At 41.3% G+C, this 19874-nt stretch overlaps 1 protein-coding gene across 3 annotated transcripts in view; it reads right to left on the bottom strand.

The window, feature by feature from the left end:
• LOC111147811 (NHS like 1) overlaps positions 1 to 19874 on the bottom strand; it is a 130441-nt gene that overhangs the window by 54524 nt on the left and 56043 nt on the right. For 2 of the 3 annotated variants that reach the window (XM_022504056.1, XM_022504057.1), the window contains exon 2: positions 8992 to 9144. In XM_022504056.1, the coding sequence (XP_022359764.1) occupies positions 8992 to 9144 (153 nt within the window). Of the gene's footprint in view, positions 1 to 8991; positions 9145 to 11914; positions 11973 to 19874 lie in introns of those variants that run through there. The other variant, XM_022504058.1, reaches the window with a different exon arrangement.

Genomic DNA, 19874 nt, shown 5'->3' on the forward strand with positions numbered 1-19874 from the left:
TTTGAATGTCACCAATGGCGGCCTAACGACCAGCTTAGTATCCTTTCTCCAGACTCTCTCCCCATCTGTGAGCCTCGTCACCACCGCCCATCCTGACTCTCTTCTTCCCCCAACTACTCTTTCACCAACTTCTCCTCTCCAGCCCCCTAAAGTAAAGGCTTCAGGGTTCAACCCTATCCCTCGCCATTCTCCAACTCTTCACTCCTGCACATTCACTCCTTGTGCTGCGGCTTCGGCCCTCACCTCTCTCCTGAGTTCTAGGTGACCTTTCCACAAACACAACAGTGTTTACCATCCAATGAAATACCGAACACAGAAAAAGACCAGCTTTCCGTAACATTACCACTTGTCTCTGAAAAGTCAACCTAGTGAAGTTAAGCACCAGCCTGTGTGCTGGAGTCACACAAAGGACAAAACAAGGTCCTGCTCCCAACGGTCTCGCTATCAGGCAGGGAGATACATGAGTAAACATAGACTACGCAGTTTAATGGAGGGCTGTAAGGTTTTGTGGGAATGTGTGGGAAAGGGTAGAAGGCGTGTCCTGGAAAGCCCAGGAAAACCTCTCAGGGTTCTCAGACAACCACAAGATGACTCTTCCAGGGAAACGGGCGTAAGAGATTACGATACAGCAGGAAGAAGGACGAGACCCGGACGGGCAGCAGAGAAACGGAGCACAAGGCAAGCTAGTATTCCAATGCAAGGACTTTACCCTTCAAGTGAAGGCACAGGTGGTAGGAGGCATAAAGCCAGACCAACAGGGGGCAGGCAGATCATGAAGGTTCTTAGATGCTAAGGAGCTGTGTATGAGAGGGGCTCCTAGGGAATTTCTAACAAAGGAGAGGTATGATCAGATTTACGTATTAAAGACGACACCCAGGGGCAGGGGTGAGGCTCCGTAATACCACTCTCATCAGCCCTCTAACTCACAGGGACATCTTATCTCTCCAGCCAGCTTTAAGCTGCCCTGGAAAGTAGCAACGTCATTCCTCTTTGACTTAGCCCCAATACCCGGCCTGTGCTTTACCTGCAGGATGCGCTTAGAAAAATTTCATGGCAACACCAACTTAGATCGTCGATAACCCAGTTTGTTGGGACTTAACACTCAGCACTAAGTTCTATTCTGGTGTCAAAGAACATCACATCCGTCACCCTTAAGCAGTAAGTACTGAGAGGCCAAGCAGAATCTTTGAGTTCAGAAGGGAACTTAGACATCATCCATTGTTTTCCAGAGCAGGAAGCCAAGGGCAAAAATGGGATAGGATTTTCCAACATCTCACAGGCTCCTGGCGGCCCTGGAGTACAAGTTCTGGCCTTGCATCTCGATTTCCTGACTAGTTATGACAACTGAACAAAATGCCGATGCTGCTATGTTTTAGGAAAGATGGGACAATATATTCCTTACCCCTCTTGAGTGGCTTTTCCAGAATGGTGTACCACTCTCCCTACCTGAATTCTAGACCTATTTTTATTTAAACTAGAAACTAAGTTAAAATTCTGTATGAATGAATCTAAGTTATTTAACATTTCTGACTTACAAGATATTAAAAATAACCTTTCTTTAAACAGTGATACTTCGGGGCATCTGGGTGGCTCAGTGGGTTAAGCCTCTGCCTTCAGCTCAGGTCATAATCTCAGGGTCCTGGGATCGAGCCCCACATCAGGCTCTCTGCTCAGCAGGGAGCCTGCTTTCCCAACCCCCCCTGCCTGCCTCTCTGCCTACTTGTAATCTCTCTCTCTCTGCCAAACAAATAAATAAAATCTTAAAAAAATTAAAAATAAACAGTGATACTTCCTCTTCTCCTCCTACCTATCAATTTTACCTAAGGATTCTTCTGGAAGAACACAAGGAAGGACCAGGCAAAGGAGTGCTAAATCACCGGTCCCCTTATATTTCTCTTGTCCCTTCTAAAATCTGTGCCTTTTTTTTTAAGTCCACTGAAGTACTAATGACCTATTACAGCCCTAAAATATGCACCAAATGCCATTAAAATGAAACAGCAGTTATAGATAGTTATAGATACTTAACATACTCGATGTCCCCTGACATAGCTTCCCTCCTTTTATTCTCTTATACTTGAGTTTCAATGAAATCAGGACTGAGTGAAGAGAAGACTTCCAGAGCAAGGGTGAAGGACCTCCTTTGGGCAACCACAAGCTAATCTGCATTCCTTAAGTGAATCGGCTAACAAAACCAAACTTGCCCTAGGCCTCTCCATTCCAGCTCCCTGTGACCTTTCTGAAAGCTGATGGCAGACATCAAAGCATTTCCTCAGGGCCCTCAGGATCTTAGATCCAAAGGGACAGGTGTGGGCAGAGCAAGAAACCGGATTTCAAATCCCAACCTCGTCATCTATCAATTGCAAAGCAGCTATAAACTAACCCCTTCGCTTCCAGGAGCCTTGGTTTACTTATCTACAAAATGAAAAGAGGTTTATTAATCAGAGGATGTGGGGGGGGTCCCTTCCAGCTCTAGCAATCTAGGCTCTTTCAGAGGTTGAAGGTGGGTAGGAGAAAAAGTCACCTTGCTTATACGGACAAAACGACCCTGAGTGCCAAGTGTCTGTAGCTGTCCTTGTCATCTGACTGATATTTCTGGTTCCCTTCCTCTCCCTCCTCCCATCAGCATATCTCTGGAGCATAACTGGTAGGAAGGAAAGCATCAGCTAAATCAGGATAGCCATTTGGGAAAGAGGGCTGAGATTTGTAACTTCGTATCCATATTCTGTTGCACTTAAAATGCACCCTTCCCTCTACAAACACTGCTTCCAATTTTAGGGGCAGGTACTCTGAGATACTTTGCAAAGGGACGTTAATTTTTTCCCCATAAACACAGATATGATGGTCTTTATTTTACAGATGCATAAACAAGGTCAAATTGTCAAATAAATAAAAATCAAAATTAAACTCAAATCAGAGATATCTAGTACATAACAGGCAGGATTTGAACCTAGATGTGACCCAGACTCTCTTCATTAAACCTGAATTTTTCCCTACTGGAAAGCAAGAACAAGAGGCTTCTGGAGTTTAGGTCTTAGTCTACTTTTTGACCAGGGTAATGGTTCTTTTGATATTTGCTTTATAACTATTTGTTACATTGTACAATGTTTTTAGGTATTTGTGTTCTATGTCATAGTTTTAAAAAAGTGACAGAGAAGAAAAATAATCCATGTTTAGCACAGGTGGGCAAAGCAGATGTTCATCTTCAGTGCGTCCGCAGCGATGAGCAGATGGACCATTCCAGGAGAGAGAGCTCTTGGTCAATGTCCACAAGCCCACACCTCCAAAAGCATCCCCGAACAGTCCCCTGAGAAGTGCCACAGGACCCCCAAGAGGAGCATCTATGGCCAAAACCACAGGACCCATGTGCCCAAAGCAGCCAGATAAGATAGCCAAGCCACCTCATCAAATCCAGAGAGAATCCCGCAACCTTTCCCAGAACAGACGTATCTGTCTAAGCCAAAAGCCAACGAGGAAGCTTCCTGACATAAAAGGTAGAGGCAGTGAGCCTTAGATAAAGCCTGTGTGTCACGACCTGTCAGAGGAACCCTGCTGAAACTACCTGGAAACCTTGTCCATAACTTTGAGAGAGGTGTACCCTTCTCCAGCATTGAACATGTTGGGAAGCATACACACACGCACGCACAAAAAAAAAACAACAACTAGGGGCGCCTGGGTGGCTCAGTGGGTTAAGCCGCTGCCTTTGGCTCAGGTCATGATCTCAGGGTCCTGGGATCGAGTCCCGCATCGGGCTCTCTGCTCAGCAGGGAGCCTGCTTCTCTCTCTCTCTCACTCTCTGCCTGCCTCTCTGTCTACTTGTGATCTCTCTCTGTCAAATAAATAAATAAAATCTTTAAAAAAAAAATACTGGTTTTTTTTTGTTTTTTTTTTTTTCTAAGATTTTATTTATTTGTCAGAGAGAGAGGGAGAGAGAGCGAGTGCAGGCAGACAGAATGGCAGGCAGAGGCAGAGGGAGAAGCAGGCTCCCTGCTGAGCAAGGAGCCCGATGCGGGACTCGATCCCAGGACGCTGGGATCATGATCTGAGCCGAAGGCAGCTGCTTAACCAACTGAGCCACCCAGGCGTCCCACAACTACTGTTTTTAACCGGTTGGTACAAACCGTCATTTCTTCACTCTGTAAATCCTCAATTCCTATAATAAATATAACCCACTGACTGAATTAACACAGGCCAGATCCGCCATTCCTCCCTGTGCTCACACTTCTAATTCTAGACCACAGACTGCGCTGACCTGTTAAAATGTATTTCTTCAGGAAGGATAGCAGTGACTAGGGAACATTTTCGATACAACAACAGATGCTCTGTGAACTAATTCTGGCAGGAGTGGACGTGGACACAGTAACTAAACTGTCTGTTAAACATACTGTGAGAAACTGTGTTTCTCTCTCTCTCCCAGGTTGGGCTTTTGGGGGATGGAGCCTTGAAAATAACATGTCTTTATTTCAGCCTTTGACATGCTCCTAACTATTGAATGCGGTCCTAAAGCTCTAAAAGAAATAAAATCTGAACACTTCATTCAGCCTAACCTAACCACCCCCATCCCTCAACCCCCCTTTTCCCATTTAATGTGGCCCTTTGACTAATGCTAAAAATTATCCACATAGATATTTAGGTAAAGGTTACCTATCATCCCATCTAATTCAGATGAAGTTCATGAATGGTTCACACAACCATGGAGATTAAAAGGGTAGGATTCTTCTGGAAATACAGTTAAAAGATAAGTGAATTCTTTAAAAAAAATTTTTTTTAAGATTTTATTTATTTATTGGACAGAGAGATCATAAGCAGGCAGAGAGGCAGGCAGAATGCTGAGCAGAGAACCTAATGTGGAGCTCGATCCCAGGGCCCTGAGACCATGACCTGAGCCAAAAGCAGAGTCTTTAACCCACTGAGCCACCCAGGCGCCCCAATAAATGAATTCTTATTAGACAATGGGATCCATCTTCAGAAATTAACTACTCGCTGCCAGCCAGATGTCCTGTTGAGCCAAATATCAAAGTAATATTTTTAAATCTAGGTCCATGTTTGTAAGGTCATTAGCAGTAAATCATTACCTACATCTCTCATAACAAATCACCAAAATCAAATCATTTGGTCTAAGAGCATGGTCACCAAATTCTACCAAATTCTCCAGAGACTAGCCAACAACAGATACGAACCTGAGCTAATTTGGACCTATTTGGACCAGCACAGGGTACATTTGCACACAGAAGACACCTGCTCCGGGTATTCCATATGCCACACGATGCCCATCTCCTCCTCGGTGGCGGGATCAGAGAGTGGGCAGGTGGTGGTGGTGGTGGTGGTGGTGGTGGTGGTGGTGGTGGTGTGGTGGTGGTGGTGGTGGTGGTGGTGTGGTGGTGGTGGTGGGGGGTTCTCCCAATGCTTTTCTTTTCCAGCAGACTGAGCTCTCTGCCTGCACACTGCACATCATACACATCTCCACTACATCACTGTCTATTTACTTCAATCTTGACACAAAGTAGCAAGTTCAGCTCTTTAAAGGACCCATGAACTTTTCCTAGTTCATTTAAAAACTCTGGGCATAGCCCCTCCCACCCCCCAAAGAAAACAAACGCAAGCAAACACACAACAAAAAACTCCTGGCATAGTACAGAATTGACGCTCAAATGCTTATTAAACTGAGTCTATTATCTGTCTTTATGTGCCAACTCAAACAGTTTTTTCATAAAAACATTTTTAAGTAAACCCATGCCTTCCTCACTCTACCAACTTAAGCATTTCTGCATTACTTTAATAAGCGAATATTTACAACACTTAGTTATTAATTTAACTAGTACTCATTGCATCACTTCCCTCCACATTTTATGATCCTCCAGAGGATAGCTGAGCTCCCCTAAACCTGGCAGAACTTAATATGATGGCATTTGATGATTACAAAAAAGCACCAACCTACAACATTAATGAACAGCTTTCATTCCTGAAAATTATGGATAAGGTCACAGTAAGAAGAGAAGGAACAAAACAGATCACTCATAGTGAATAATTAGCTACCTTTCTATATCTTTAAGTGAAGAACATTGAGGGCAAATTAACTTAAACTGATAGCTTTATATAATCTCATGTCTTCATAGTGCCATATATTCAGGGACCAGATTTCTTCTTTTTAATCTTCACTGATATTGAGGCCATAAATGCTCCGCACTTGTGTTTATTAACTCAGGTTGTGAACATGGTGTAGGAGGGGAAGTTTGGGATGTAAAGTTTCTGTGCATGTGATTAAAAGTAAATAAATGAAGAGGAAACCACTCAGGTGCTCTTCCACATTTCGTCTTCCTCAATCACTGCTTTAAAAAGTTATTATTTATCTAAAAATCTCTTCAGGAGTATTTAAATCCAGACTTTAAAAGTTGAGCTCCAAGAATTTTCCAAAGTTATTAACTTTATTAATAGCAAATCCCTTCGATGAGGTGTTTTAGGACATGAGAGCAGCTACTAAAGCATTGACCTTCAAGTGTAGGCAAAACCAGTGGTGATGATGTTTCACATGAAGCTACTGAATAATCAAAAGGAAAATAAAACCAGAAAAATCTATATACAGATGGTCAATTTTCTCAGGGAAGAAAAGAGAAACTCTGATCTGATACTTGCAAATACATGAAAGAGGCCGTGAAGCACAACTTCCTGGAGAGCAATCAAAGAACAGCCAGTCCTGAATCCTCAAACTCACACATACCTTCCTGTAAGCGTTCTCTACAAGCCAGCCATGCAGAGCTCTGTTGTTCCTAGCTCAGAGAGAAATGTTAACAATGGCACTGCCTGTGGGGTTTGTCCTGGGAACTGTGCCATTTAATATTCTTATTAATTATTTTGGGGGAGAAGGTGAACTATAAGGAGAGACGCTCTTGGTCGAAATGTACTGAAGATAAATCATAGGGAAGGGATATAGAAGAAATTTTGGCTGGATTTAGGTATAGCATGAAGGCAACAAAGGTTGAAGTACAATGCCAAGGCCATACAGAAGGGGCCAACTAATGGAATTCTTTCCATTTAAGCTTTCAGTCACTAAATACACAGGTTAGGCAGGCTACATAAAAGGGGGACCCAATAATCTCAGCTCTGGACAGTCCAAAGCCAAGACCACAGGATATGAGATACTGTACGATATTGTAAGATACATAAGATATTAGAAGATACATACTGCTTTTCTAAGCATTAGAAAAGCATCAAGGAAGAAAAATAAGGCTATCATCTAAAATGTTTATAAAGAGTTCTGTTCAGAATACCCTATCTATTGTGAGTCTAGTAATAGCTATTCCTTCTTTCTCGAAGCAGAAATTTTCTGCTTTTTCTAACTCCTAATAGAACAATTTTGGGCACATTTCTTGAGAATGTGTACTTGATTTGTACTATAGAAGTACGTACAAATTCCTTGAGACCCAAGCCCCTGGCTTTATAGCCTGCACTTCTACCAGAATGGAAAGAGTTCCAACAAATGAATGTTAAAGGCAATATAATGCAGCAGTTAAGAATATGGGTTCTGTAGCCTAGGACTGTCCAAGTTTAAAACCTGGTTCTGCCATTAACTAACTTAGAGATCTTAGCAAGTTTCAGATCTGTGTGTCTCTGTTTTACCACCTGTAAAATCTGCATAATAATAAACAGCATTATTCTGGGGATTAAATGATATAATAAGAGTAATGGGTTTAGAACTGAATCTGGCATGTAGACAAGTATTTAATAAGTATCAGTTGAGGTCCTCATGCTGGGTTTTCCTTGAATCAATAACAGATTTCTGGGGTACCTGGATGGCTCAGTGGGTTAAACCTCTGCCTTCAGCTCAGGTGATGATCTCAGGGTTCTGGGACCGAGCCCCACATTGGGCACTTGCTCAGCAGGGAGCCTGCTCCCCACTCTCTGCCTGCCTCTCTGCCTACTTGTGATCTCTATCATGTAAATAAATAAAAACTTAAAAAAAAAGACTTCTTCTAGATTTAAGTTTTTCACAATTAGGTAAGATGCAGAACACCCAGTTAAATTTCAATTTCAGATAAACAACAAAACAACAAATAGTTTTTAAGCTTTTTTTTTTTTTTAAGTGATGTCCACACCCAATGTGGGGCTCAAACTCGAGACCCTGAGATTAAGAGTCACGTGATCGTCCGACTGAGCCAGCCAGGTGCCCCGACAACAAGCATTTTTTAAATAAACAATGTCCCAAATATTGCCTGGGAGGAGAAAACTGGTAGAGGCAGCAGCATATGGTAGAACAAGAACCTTAGTTTGCTTTTTTAAGGAAAAAGTCTCTGAATCTTAACAGACATTCCTTCCTCTTTTAAAGAACAACTTCTTTACCACTTTTAAGAGAAGCCCTCCTTCCCACACAGTTACACTTCTTAACATCCATAGTAATTTGAAGAAAAATGAAGCTTTTAAACTAGATATAGGAGGAGACTATTCCTATATATTTCCTACTGCCCGCAGGGCACTCTGCCCATCTGTTGACAGAACCAATGCTTAAGAGGAGAGCAGCTGGGTGCTGCCCAAGTCCTGATAAACAAACCACTTTGAACTCAAAATCTATATATAGGTCCCCTTTCCACCCAACCTGAACTAAACAGAACAAACCATTAGAAAGTATTAGCTTTAACAAATTTGCCTTGAATACCTACAATGGTTTAAAAAAAGACAGGCGCAAAATTCTGCATGTCAGCAGGGGTTTATTTGGATTACATTAGTACTGGTGGTTTGAACAGGCTAAAGAGAGTTTCCAAGCAGGGGTGGGCTCGGTGAGGATAGATTTGCATGTCTGTAAACTGGCAGGTTTCTACAGAGACCAGAACCTATTAAGCATGTATTAGGCTGGAAGTATTTATGATCTCGTCTTAAAAAACCAGCATACCATGTGTTCATTATAAATAGATCTTCTTTTACAAAGAGCGATCACATTTGTGCTTTCAATTCTAATTGCCAGTACTCCAAGAACAGCAAGCTGGCGGGAGGCAATCTTACCCCTCAATACTGATTTGAGGTTGAGCTTGGCTTGGCGGTGCAGGTCCTCTACACAGGGTGGTCTTGTGGTGGGAAGGAACACATTTTCCTGCTGGTGCCATGGAGCAGTGTAGTGGACTGTCCATCGACTCTCCTCATCGAGGTTGGAAACCGCTGTAGAAAGAAAGGCAGCATGAATTCTGGTGCCCAAGTAAGCGTCAGTGGCTCCAAATATTTTCCATCAAGATGGGTTCTTGGTGCCTAACACATCCATGGGGTAAGGGCCAAAAAAGGGGAAATGGGGCAAATTCTGCGTAAGGTTTAACTAGGCTCTAGAGGTTCTTCACAGTGTTCTGTCTCTTGAAGGAAAAGCTGAAACTGCCCATCATCCCCCACCACGTTTTGATAGAATTATTTCTTCAGTTACTTGCTTCCCAGCATTTCAGGCCCTCCCCTGACTCCAAAGTCAGAAAACAATTAAGAAAACTGATAGAGACCTCCAATTCCTACTTAACTCTGCCACAATATTTATTATCCAACTGTACACTGCCTTTGTAACAGTAAATGTTAGATTGCCAAGACAGAAACAAATTTCCTACCAAGAGGCACAGACCAAATGTTTCCTCTCTAAAGCATTACTTTAAAACATCATTGTAATAAACTCAACTTTTTAAAAAAATTAAGCATAAACATTCAGTGAAATATATTTAAATAGCATGTCTAATAGAAGTAGAAATCAATTTGTGCTACAAACTTTCTCTGTTTCCTGCTTTCACGGAATACTTTTTTCCCAAAGAATGTTGTTATATTAAAAAAAATTTTTTTTAAATTCCAATGCAATTGACCCTTCCCACCATAACCCAGTTCAATTGAGTTTTCCCAGTACAAAAGAGTACATCAGAGGGGAAACAACAGGTAATCATGAGAGTATCCTAAATCTTCTAAATAATTTTCCTTGATCCCCCTAGGGCTTGGGATCTCCGCGTCTACTTTGTTTCTGTTCCTGAAACACAGACAGAGTAGGGGATACCAGCGGAGCCCACCATGAAGCTACAGCACCAAATACACGCATCAACAGTTTTTAACCCTTTCTACATATCTGCTGCTGTAAGTCAGATGTAGGGGAGACTAGGCAATTTTAGAGGAAAATCCTGTGCTGAAGCATTTCCTGGGGGTGACAAATAAAACCAGCAGATCCTAGAATTGTGAGCCAGGGGCAAGTCTTTCCTGACTCTGAAGTAGGCTACAGAGCGCACACTGAGCATACACATTCTTACAACACAGTATGTCCCTGGAAACGAGACCATAAACAGATTCTCACAATAAAATGAATAAGCATGCATCAACTATTGAAACTTTCTGTTCTAATGTATTTCAAATTCACTTACAGTACCCAACAGCACAGCATTAGAGCTGTTACAAAGACCAAATGAATTAATATATGTAAAGCATGATTGTGGCAGGAGTGAAATTCATCTACGGTAACAGAGACCCTGACTTTAGACCTGTACCGCTAAAGGGGAACTTGGCCTTTCTTTGCACTCCTGGGAACCTGAGTCACAGGTTAGCACTCCCCCATAACCCATTAACCTATCAACCCATCTTTTCTACAGCTACTAAATTCTGTAAGCCTCATTTCTCAAATCATCCCACCTTCCCCATAAATTGCTAAATGGGAAAATAAACATCGCAAACTAGACATCAAACTAAAAACAGAAACGTCTGTGTGCTTTCCGCTTTTAACGTTTGACAAAAGCATGTAAATTAGGAACCTGGTAGTTCACGTAACCTCTTGTTGAAAAACTGTTCTGCGTGCTGCATGTAATTACCAATCTTAATACATAAAATCCACAAAGACCGGATGTGGCCCTTATTTACGTGCCTGATAATCTCACGTAAGACGGAACTCACCCTATGTCCTCCAAACGGCAGCCACAGTTAATTGCAATGTTTCCTGCTGGTGTGCATTTATTTGGAAGACTGAACTACCACACTTCATAGTTGAAAACTATTTAAAAGTGAAACTTCCTATTTGCCAATTTCAAATCAAATCCAAGAAATGATAATTGCGTCTGTGCAGTCCTGCCACTGGCCCCACTGTACAGCTACCAACTGGCTCCCATGAAAGCACAGTTGTCTCTTCTCGGAGCATCTCACTCATGCCAGGGCAGATTTTAATCAGTCCATCCAAAGACAGCCTTCCACCGAGGGAGCAGCAGAAAATGAGCCTAGAGCGCTTTTCTTTGTTGCTTCCTCCAAGGTCTCTCTTACCAATGCTCATACCCAACCACATTAATCTAGTTTAAATCACTGGCCCAAAAGCTCAACTAAACTAAGCCAACAGCTATGTAAAAACAAAACCATGTATCTGTAATATTTACACTCTGCGGAGAAAGGAGAAGCACCTGGCTCAAAGACATGTAAACCAAGGGTCAGTACACAATGAAGCCATGCTACAAACGCTGTGTACTGTACAGTGACTGATCAGTCTAGACAGTTTGTCCCAGAGCTCTGAAATACGTAACAGAGAATTCCGGGGAGTTTTAGAGGATCATCCCCATCAAAAATACAGGATAGATCACACAGCCTCCCTGCACGGTAAGCTGAAGAATTAAAAAAACATATATCAAGGCAGAGATAAGGTAAATACAAGGCTTCCCCCACCCCCATTTTTTTTCAAAGGGCTTCTTTTGAGAAGCACAGAAGTGAATTCACCTAAAATTCCAACCATAAATAAATAAGACATGCTAAAATCACATAATTCTGCCTTAGAGTTATAAAAGTCAGAGGTATTTGAACAACTTAGTAGAGAATGGAGTTTAACTTGTGCTAATTAATGTTTTCACATTCCAATTCCATCACTCAAGAAGATGAAATAGTACAACACACACACACACACACACATACACACACACACGGGGGGTGGGGAGGAGAAATTACTTACTTTTTTTCTTAAAAAGTTTAATGAAAGACTTGATCTTTGCATTAATGAAGGCCACCATTTCCAGGATGTGTACATAGGGCTTAGAAATTTAAATCACATTAAAAGCTCAGCCCATCAGGCAGGTAGTAAGCTGTATCCTTCTGCTCCAGATTCTAACTTTTTCCCTCCAGTCTCAAATCCTTAGACATCTGCTGGGGGCTGATGTAATGTTGAGGCTCAGTTTATTGTCAGGCAGTTACAAGCCATTAACAGTCCTTGAACCTGAAAAGCTCCCACTGAAACCTAATCTTTAAGGGCTGAGAGCTGCAGTGACAAAGTGTACAGAAAGAAAGAGAAAGCCAATCAGAGTTCTTATTTGCATGATAGCCACATCAGTCTTTCTGCCTCGGTGCTCATTTATTCACTTTCTCTTCAACTGATTCAAAGTTTCTTCTCTGTGGAATCCGTGAAAATAGTGCAGATCTTTCTCCATGCAAGTCAAGGTGAAGCAAATGTATTCCCCATTTTCACTAGGCTACTAGGAACATCCAGATCTGTTTACTGGAGCCCAAAAGTCTTACAGCAAGTGTGTTCTGATTCTTTGACTCTCCAGTTAATTCAGGCATTCGAACTGATTTGGGGGTTGGGGGGGACAGAGCCAAACCATTGTTTCCCTGACCACGCCCCCACGTTCTGCCTCCCACGCCAAAGGAACGTTTACAAGCAGTAAAACTTTTACAACAGAATTTCCACAGAGCTCTAAGTGATGACTTGGTTGCATTTTCATGCAAATTAGTACCTCTGGTCTTCTCACCCAGTTTTTTATTTGTTTGTTTGTTTTGGATTGGTTTGGTTTTTGCCAGTGACTGAACATCAGCATTACAATTGTACCCTAATGATTTAAATCTGTATTTTAAATTTAATTATCATCTAAGCACCTGGTTTAAAAATTCCACACTCCAGCCTCCTCCCCTCCCCCGCCCCTACCCAAGAGGGAGAACAGTAATTCCAAACAAACATTATTTAGGTTTCTCTTGAACTTGAATATACGGTACTGGGTTCTGGTTCTTTTGTCCATTTGCAATTAACCTCCAAGAACTGGGGGAGCAAAGTGAAAGGGAAGCTTCAGAAATAATAATACTCAGGCTGGCACTAAGAAAGTAACTTCCGGGGTGAAGGGACTGGAACAAAAAGGAAAAGAATACAGACTGGAGAATACTAAGAAAACGGATGAAAGGAAAGAATGATGCTCACACCTCTGCCCGGTTCCACTTCGCAGCAGAACAGCTTTGGAGACATGTTAGACAACCTCTGGTTTCACAGTTTAGGGCCAGACTTATAAATGAATGGAAAAATGTAATAATCCACTAATTCAAAACATTTCGTTTATAACAAAAGCTCTTAGTCAAAGAAGAAAATTTATATAAGGGGCTCCCTCTAAGGAAAGCTCTGGAATGATTCCTCCTCAAATGCCCCCCCCTTAATCTTATTTTTTGAACAACAGCAAAAGCAAAGCAAGCAAGCAAACAAACAAACAAACAAAAACCACACACATATTATCATCTCACCATCCACATTATCGGATTTCCAATTTGTGCTCTTTCATCCTGTACATAGTTTTACTTAAAAGTAATTACATGGCCAGATGGCAAACAAGAAACGACTCAAATGAGAAATGACTCCCAAGTTAAATTATAGAGCTGCCTTCAATTAGCAAGCGAAATTCCCCCTAGGAAAACAGATTTATAAGCAAGAGTGACCTCGCTCTACTTCAAGAGCCACGTCTCAGCCTCACTGCCTGAGACAAGTAGTAGCGGGTGAGCTTCTAGACAAAAGCTTTCCGATTCACAACCCCCAAGGTTCGGAGGTTCCATGTCACTCGACATACTCGGGGTTGGAAACAGCCTGAAGCTTTTCATGTCTACAACGGCGGCATCCACACATTCAGTCCAAAGGTAAATACCGAGAACATTCTCGGTACCATGCATCTCGGGTACCTTACTTCCAGGACATCCCTGCCCTCAAGGGGCTTGTATGATTTCACAGTAAACGACAACTGTACCGCGTGTTAGAAGGTGGTAAGTGAATGGACAGAGGAAAAGGCTGAGAAGAATAAAAAAGATGGTAGGGCTAGGGAAGCAGGCCAGGAGGCAGTGTTAAACAGGAGTCAGGGCAGACCTCATGGAAAAGATGAAATGTTAGTACAAACCTTAAGGAGGAGATGGAAATAAAACAAAAATCTACAGTGAATCCACTGGTTCTCATTTAAACAGGGGATATGATCACTGGGTAGTGGGGAAGGGGCAGGGGGTGGAGAAGGTTGGTGGGGGAGGGAGGGAAGACCCTTCTAGTCCACTAGGAAGTAGGAAGTCAGAGGTGTGCTCTAAGCAAATGAACTGCAGCAGGAGTCACACGGGGAGGAATTTCCTTCCTCACTCGGTATTAAGTCTGATAGTAAGCGGCTGTAGTTGCGTCCAGATGACAGCACTACTTGGTTGCACACCAGTCAGTGGTAAGGCTGGGAGTCGGGAGCAGGCTTCCATGCTGGGCTCCAGGCCACATTGTCCTCTAGGCATCATTCCATGCTGCCCCCCCTCCAAGTCCAGATCTTCAGATACTAGCCAAATAAATTAGGGTATTTACCACATCATGACACATCAGGTTACATTTTGAAAGAGCTTATTACTTATAAAGATTTCCCCAATAATTTCATCATCTCTTACTTTATAGCCGGCATATCAGCATGAGAACAGGCTTATAATTTACACTGTCTCCGTGCCATAGTTTATTTAAGAGCCAGGTTTTATTAATGGAAGTGTCTAGTATTTTTTTAATAGCTCCATTTATACATTCAACAGAAAATAAATAAATCCATGGTACCTCCTCTTCCAACTTTAGCTCTAAAAATAGCAGGGGGAAAAAAGTTTAAATATCCCAGGCATGGGAAAAATTTTTTTTAGAGTTTTATTTATTCATTTGAGAGAGAGAGCGACAGAAGGAGCACAAGCAAGGGGAGAGGCAGAGGAGAGGGAGAAGCAGACTCCCTCCTGAGCTGGGAGCCCCACTGTGGGGTTCCATCCCATGACCTAGAGATCATGACCTGAGCTGAAGACAGATGCTTAACCATCTGACCCTGGTGCCCAGGGGCCCTAACATGGTAAATTTGACATTATAGGATAGGTTGGAGTGAAGAGCCCAATACTGGAGCCATCCCACCCAGTATACTAGTCACTTACTACAGGAGGAACCTCTCTATACCTTGGTTTTCTCATCTGTAAAATGGAGAAAATAAAAGTATTTATGTGGCAAGGTTATTATGAGAATTTAAGGAGTTATTATTGATAAAGTCCTTAGAACAGTATCTGATATGTGGTAAGCATATATATTCGTCACATAGATGAGTAAACTCTTAAGACATAGCTAAGCAGTCCTCAGCTTAATGAAGGGTCAGTCATGCTTTCACAGAAGGGGAACCAACTTCACAGACCTCAGTCTGTTTACTTGTCTCAGAGTTAAACTATCACCTCCATGAAAGATTGCTCTAACACTATCACTCCCAGGTACTATACACTATCTTTTCTAATGCCTAAAATTCTATTCATTTACAAAAAATTCCCAGTGGTCACCAGGAACCATAGTACCAATGGTCTTCGATCTCCTCTTCTAATTATCTTTAATTACATACCACAAATGACCCAGTTCTTGAGCTTTTCATCAACACTGTGTATAACACTTGCTCCTTTCCTACATCTCACTGTTCCTTCTCTGGGTTCTAACAAACTCTTTTTTTTTTTTTTTTTTAAAGATTTTATTTATTTATTTGACAGAGAGAGAGTGAGAGAGAGATCACAAGTAGGCAAAGAGGCAGAGGGAAGCAGGCTCCTGCTGAGCAGAGAGCCCGATGCAGGGCTCAATCCCAGGACCCTTAGATCATGACCTGAGCCGAAGGCAGCCACTTAACCCAGTGAGCCACCCAGGTGCCCCTAGTTCTAACAAAATCTTAACAAGCTTCAAAGGGCCTGTCGTTAAACATGTGTCAGGCGCTGTTTACTTATTCCCTCTTGAAACCTTGATGCTTTTACTGGAGAAAGGGCAGGAGTCAGCAAATTAAGGCCCTTTGGCCAAAACTAGCTGATGCCTTTTTAAATAGTTGAAAAAAAATTAAAGGATAATATTTCATGATGTGAAAATTCTATCAAATTTCAATTGTGGTGTCCAACAATGAAGTTGTAATGGAACACCACTACCCCATTAGTTTATCTATTGTCTATGGCTGCTCTCGGGCTGTGTTCAACACAGACTGTATGGCCTGTAAAATTGAAGCTATTTTCTATCTGGACCTTTACAGAAAAAGACTGATGATCCAGAGATGATGCTACTGCCTTTAAAGACTCTGCTCAATCTTCCTCTCACACTATTGTCTTTCATTTGTATGTCCTCCAGATCCATATTGCTAACTTCTACTTAAATTTCACATTATCTCATGCTGGACAGCTAATTTAAGCTAATCTGCTTTCCCCCCAAACCCCAACTGGTTATCAAGAATATAATAATAATATATATAATATATATAATAATAAATATAATATATATAAATATATATATTTATATATATTTATAATATATATATTTATAATAAATATAAATAATAAATAATAATATAAAGACTATTATAGTCAATTTTTCAATGAACCAGATGGGTAGATTTCATCTTCAGTCAAAAATGAGAAAACTGAGATCTAGAAGCTAATGCAATGTAGGAGCTAAGAGGAGAATTTGGGTGTCCTGCTTTCTCTTCCATTAGCACATATTAAAAGCCGGGAAAAGATATCTTTAGTATATTCAACTCATTGTACCTTACAAAAATCCTTATTAGACACATAAATAATAAAAATATTTGAGAATCACTGTTCTTTAAAAATACTGCCAAATGTTATACAGAAAAATATGCTCCTCATCACTTCAACAATCCTGGTGGCTTATCCTCCTTGAGAATTCTATTACCACTACTATTGCATAAATATTTGCATCCTTATAACGTTCCAACATTTCTGCTTAGTCTTTCAGTGAAATGAAATCTCATTTCTGACTACCATTTAAAATTTTTCTCCTAGAAATTATCTGATTATTTCTACAGTGATCGGATTACTTTCCAGGAGTAGGTATACAACATTCTAGCAAAGAGTTATAGAAATATTTTGCAAAGTAATACATAGTCTAAAAATTTTACCTATAACTATGCATTTGCATTGAACCACTCAGAAATTTTACATAGAGAACTTATTAACTGACACCCCCCCTCCCCGTTTCCACAACCGACATCCAGGTTAAAAGTAAGTCAAACATGGGCGCCTGGGTGGCTCAGTGGTTAAAGCCTCTGCCTTTGGCTCGGGTCGTGATCTCGGGGTCCTGGGATCGAGTCCCGCATCGGGCTCTCTGCTCGGCGGGGAGCCTGCCTCCTCCTCCTGTCTCTCTCTGCCTGCCTCTCTGCCTGCTTGTGATCTGTCTGTCAAATAAATTAAAAAAAAAAAAAAAAAATCTAAAAGTAAGTCAAACTTGGTTCCTGACCTTAGGAAGGTCAGAGTCCAATGGAGCAACACCCAAAGAGATAAGAATAATAAAGTAGTGAACAAGCACAGAGAGAGATAAGACTATGATGTTAATGGAAAAGATGGTAAAGGGCACCCAGCCCATTTGGAGTTCAAGTGGAAGAGGGAACTCTCAGAGAAAACAGTCATGGTCACAGGGAGGTTCCAGATAAGCTTGGTGGGGGGGCGTGATGTGGGGAAAGGTGGCAAGGGAGGTGGAGAGAGGCAGGGGCCAGACCCCGAAGGACCTTTCTTCCCATAAGGGGGTCGGTTTTCTTTGGTGGGCCAGGGAGTCACTGATGGAGTTGAAAAGGGAAAGCTTTAAGACCAGTGTCACATTTCAAAGAGATCACTAGTGCCAGATGAGCAGCGGGTGTGAATGCACTGGACCAGGGGCAACAAGAGAAGCTGGGCGCTGGTGGAGCAATGTGTGCCCGAGGTGAGGAGCCCGAATCAATGCTCATTCGGGGCCATTTTTCTACAACTACCTTGGTCTTACCAGTCTATCTGGCTGTTTAATAAATGACTCTCTTAACACCCACATCTTCGTCTGAAGTACAGCCTTAAAATACAACCTCATTACTTTTACTAAGGACAAAAGATATGTTTAAACCTAGGAGTTTCTTAAGAGCAGCTCTGTCTAAGTCTCCCAGCGCTCACAGAAAAGGCTTCTAGCCCCCTTGAATTCTTCCCCCATGGCCCCATCTCCACTTAGACAAAAGTTCAGGCCCTCTTCTGTGCATTCAGTGAGTTTGTGGCATTAAAAGTCTTTATGTTGAATACAAAAAACTTTCACAAACGTTGTAAAACAGTACTTACTAAAGTACTGTCCACAAGAGTTATACGCAGGTGTGACGCCATGTAGTATACACATTTTGAATCACACAAAATGTGAATCCTTGATCAACTGAAAATGGAATAATCAGTAAAGCTCATGGTGGTTCTCTAAGTTGGAAGGGAGGTAAGGGAAAGAAAAATGAGATATAATGGAGTTCTGATCAGGGCAATATACCAAAAGATAATATTAAGTTCCTCTCAAAGGAATTTTACCTCTTTAAAACATGAGAGCTCTTAGCCCAACCTTATCTATAAACAGGACTTTTACGGACTGTTGATTCGTTTTAGGCTACTTTTAAAAATTAAGCTTAACATCTGAAATAAAAGATTGTACATGACTATGTTAATTTAGGGATCCTTGTTACCTTTACACATGGTTAGAATAATTGAAATACAATTTTTAAATCCACAGACACACCCAAGCATTCTTGTACTTCTTAGACCCGGAACACTGGAAAACATCACAGCAGAAAGCATCCAATACAAGGCCCCTCGGCCTATAAAATAAAGTGTACATTTAATAGTAAGAGATTTTAGAAATATTTAGGGATGCCTGGGTGGCTCAGCCAGTTAAGCAACTGCCTTCAGCTCAGGTCATGATCTCAAGGTCCTGGAACTGAACCCGACATCGGCTCCCTGCTCAGTGGGGAGTCTGCTTCTCCCTCTGCCTGCTGTTCCCCTGCTTGTACTCTCTCTCTCTCTCTGTCAAATAAATAAATAAATAAAATCTTAAAAAAAAGAAATATTTAAAAATTAACAAACAACATAATCTACTTAAACATTCATAGCAATGCTTTAGTAATAAACTTATAGAAAGCTTAGTCCTATCCTCCCGTTTATTTATTTATCTTTTTAAAGATTTTATTTATTTGAGAGAGAGAGAGAGAGCATGAAAGGGCGAGGGGCAGAGGGAGAAGCCGGCTCCCTGATGAGCAGAGGGCTCGATGCGGGACTCGATCCTGGGACTCCAGGATCATGATCTGAGCTTAAGGCAGTTGCTTAACCAACTGAGCCATGCAGGTGCCCCCTCCCGTTTCTTAAGAAACAAAGTCTTCCCACAACTCTAACTTTTGGAGGCAAGAATTGTGCTTCTTGTTTCTATAAAAACTTTTCACACTGAGGGCAATTACATAGGTCTATAATTTTTATAAAAATAACAATTATTAAGTTGCAAAGCAAATAACACAGCAGAATAATTGATAACAATCAATAAATGTGTAAATAAAAGAGTAACTTTAAAAAATAGGGCTCTCAGATAAAATATAGGATCCCAAGACATAAAATTGAATTTCAGGGAGATAAAATTTCACGATAAAAGGACTTAAAAAAAAAATCTACAGTTGACACAATTGTAATTTATGATATTAAAAAACAGCTGTAAAGATTTAACACACAGATAAAAAATATACTTTATATTATTCAAGACAAACTAAATTGACTACAAGTTCTGGCTGTTAGGTATTTATTTGATTAGAAACAACCCAAAAAGGTGAGTTGATTATATGTGACTAAAGGATCTCTCTCTTATTTTTTCACATCAGGCATTTTCCTCCAAG

This window comes from Enhydra lutris, unplaced genomic scaffold (genome assembly GCF_002288905.1).
Source record: "Enhydra lutris kenyoni isolate GAN:26980312 unplaced genomic scaffold, ASM228890v2 scaffoldscaffold17, whole genome shotgun sequence".
Taxonomy (NCBI): Eukaryota; Metazoa; Chordata; class Mammalia; order Carnivora; family Mustelidae; genus Enhydra; species Enhydra lutris.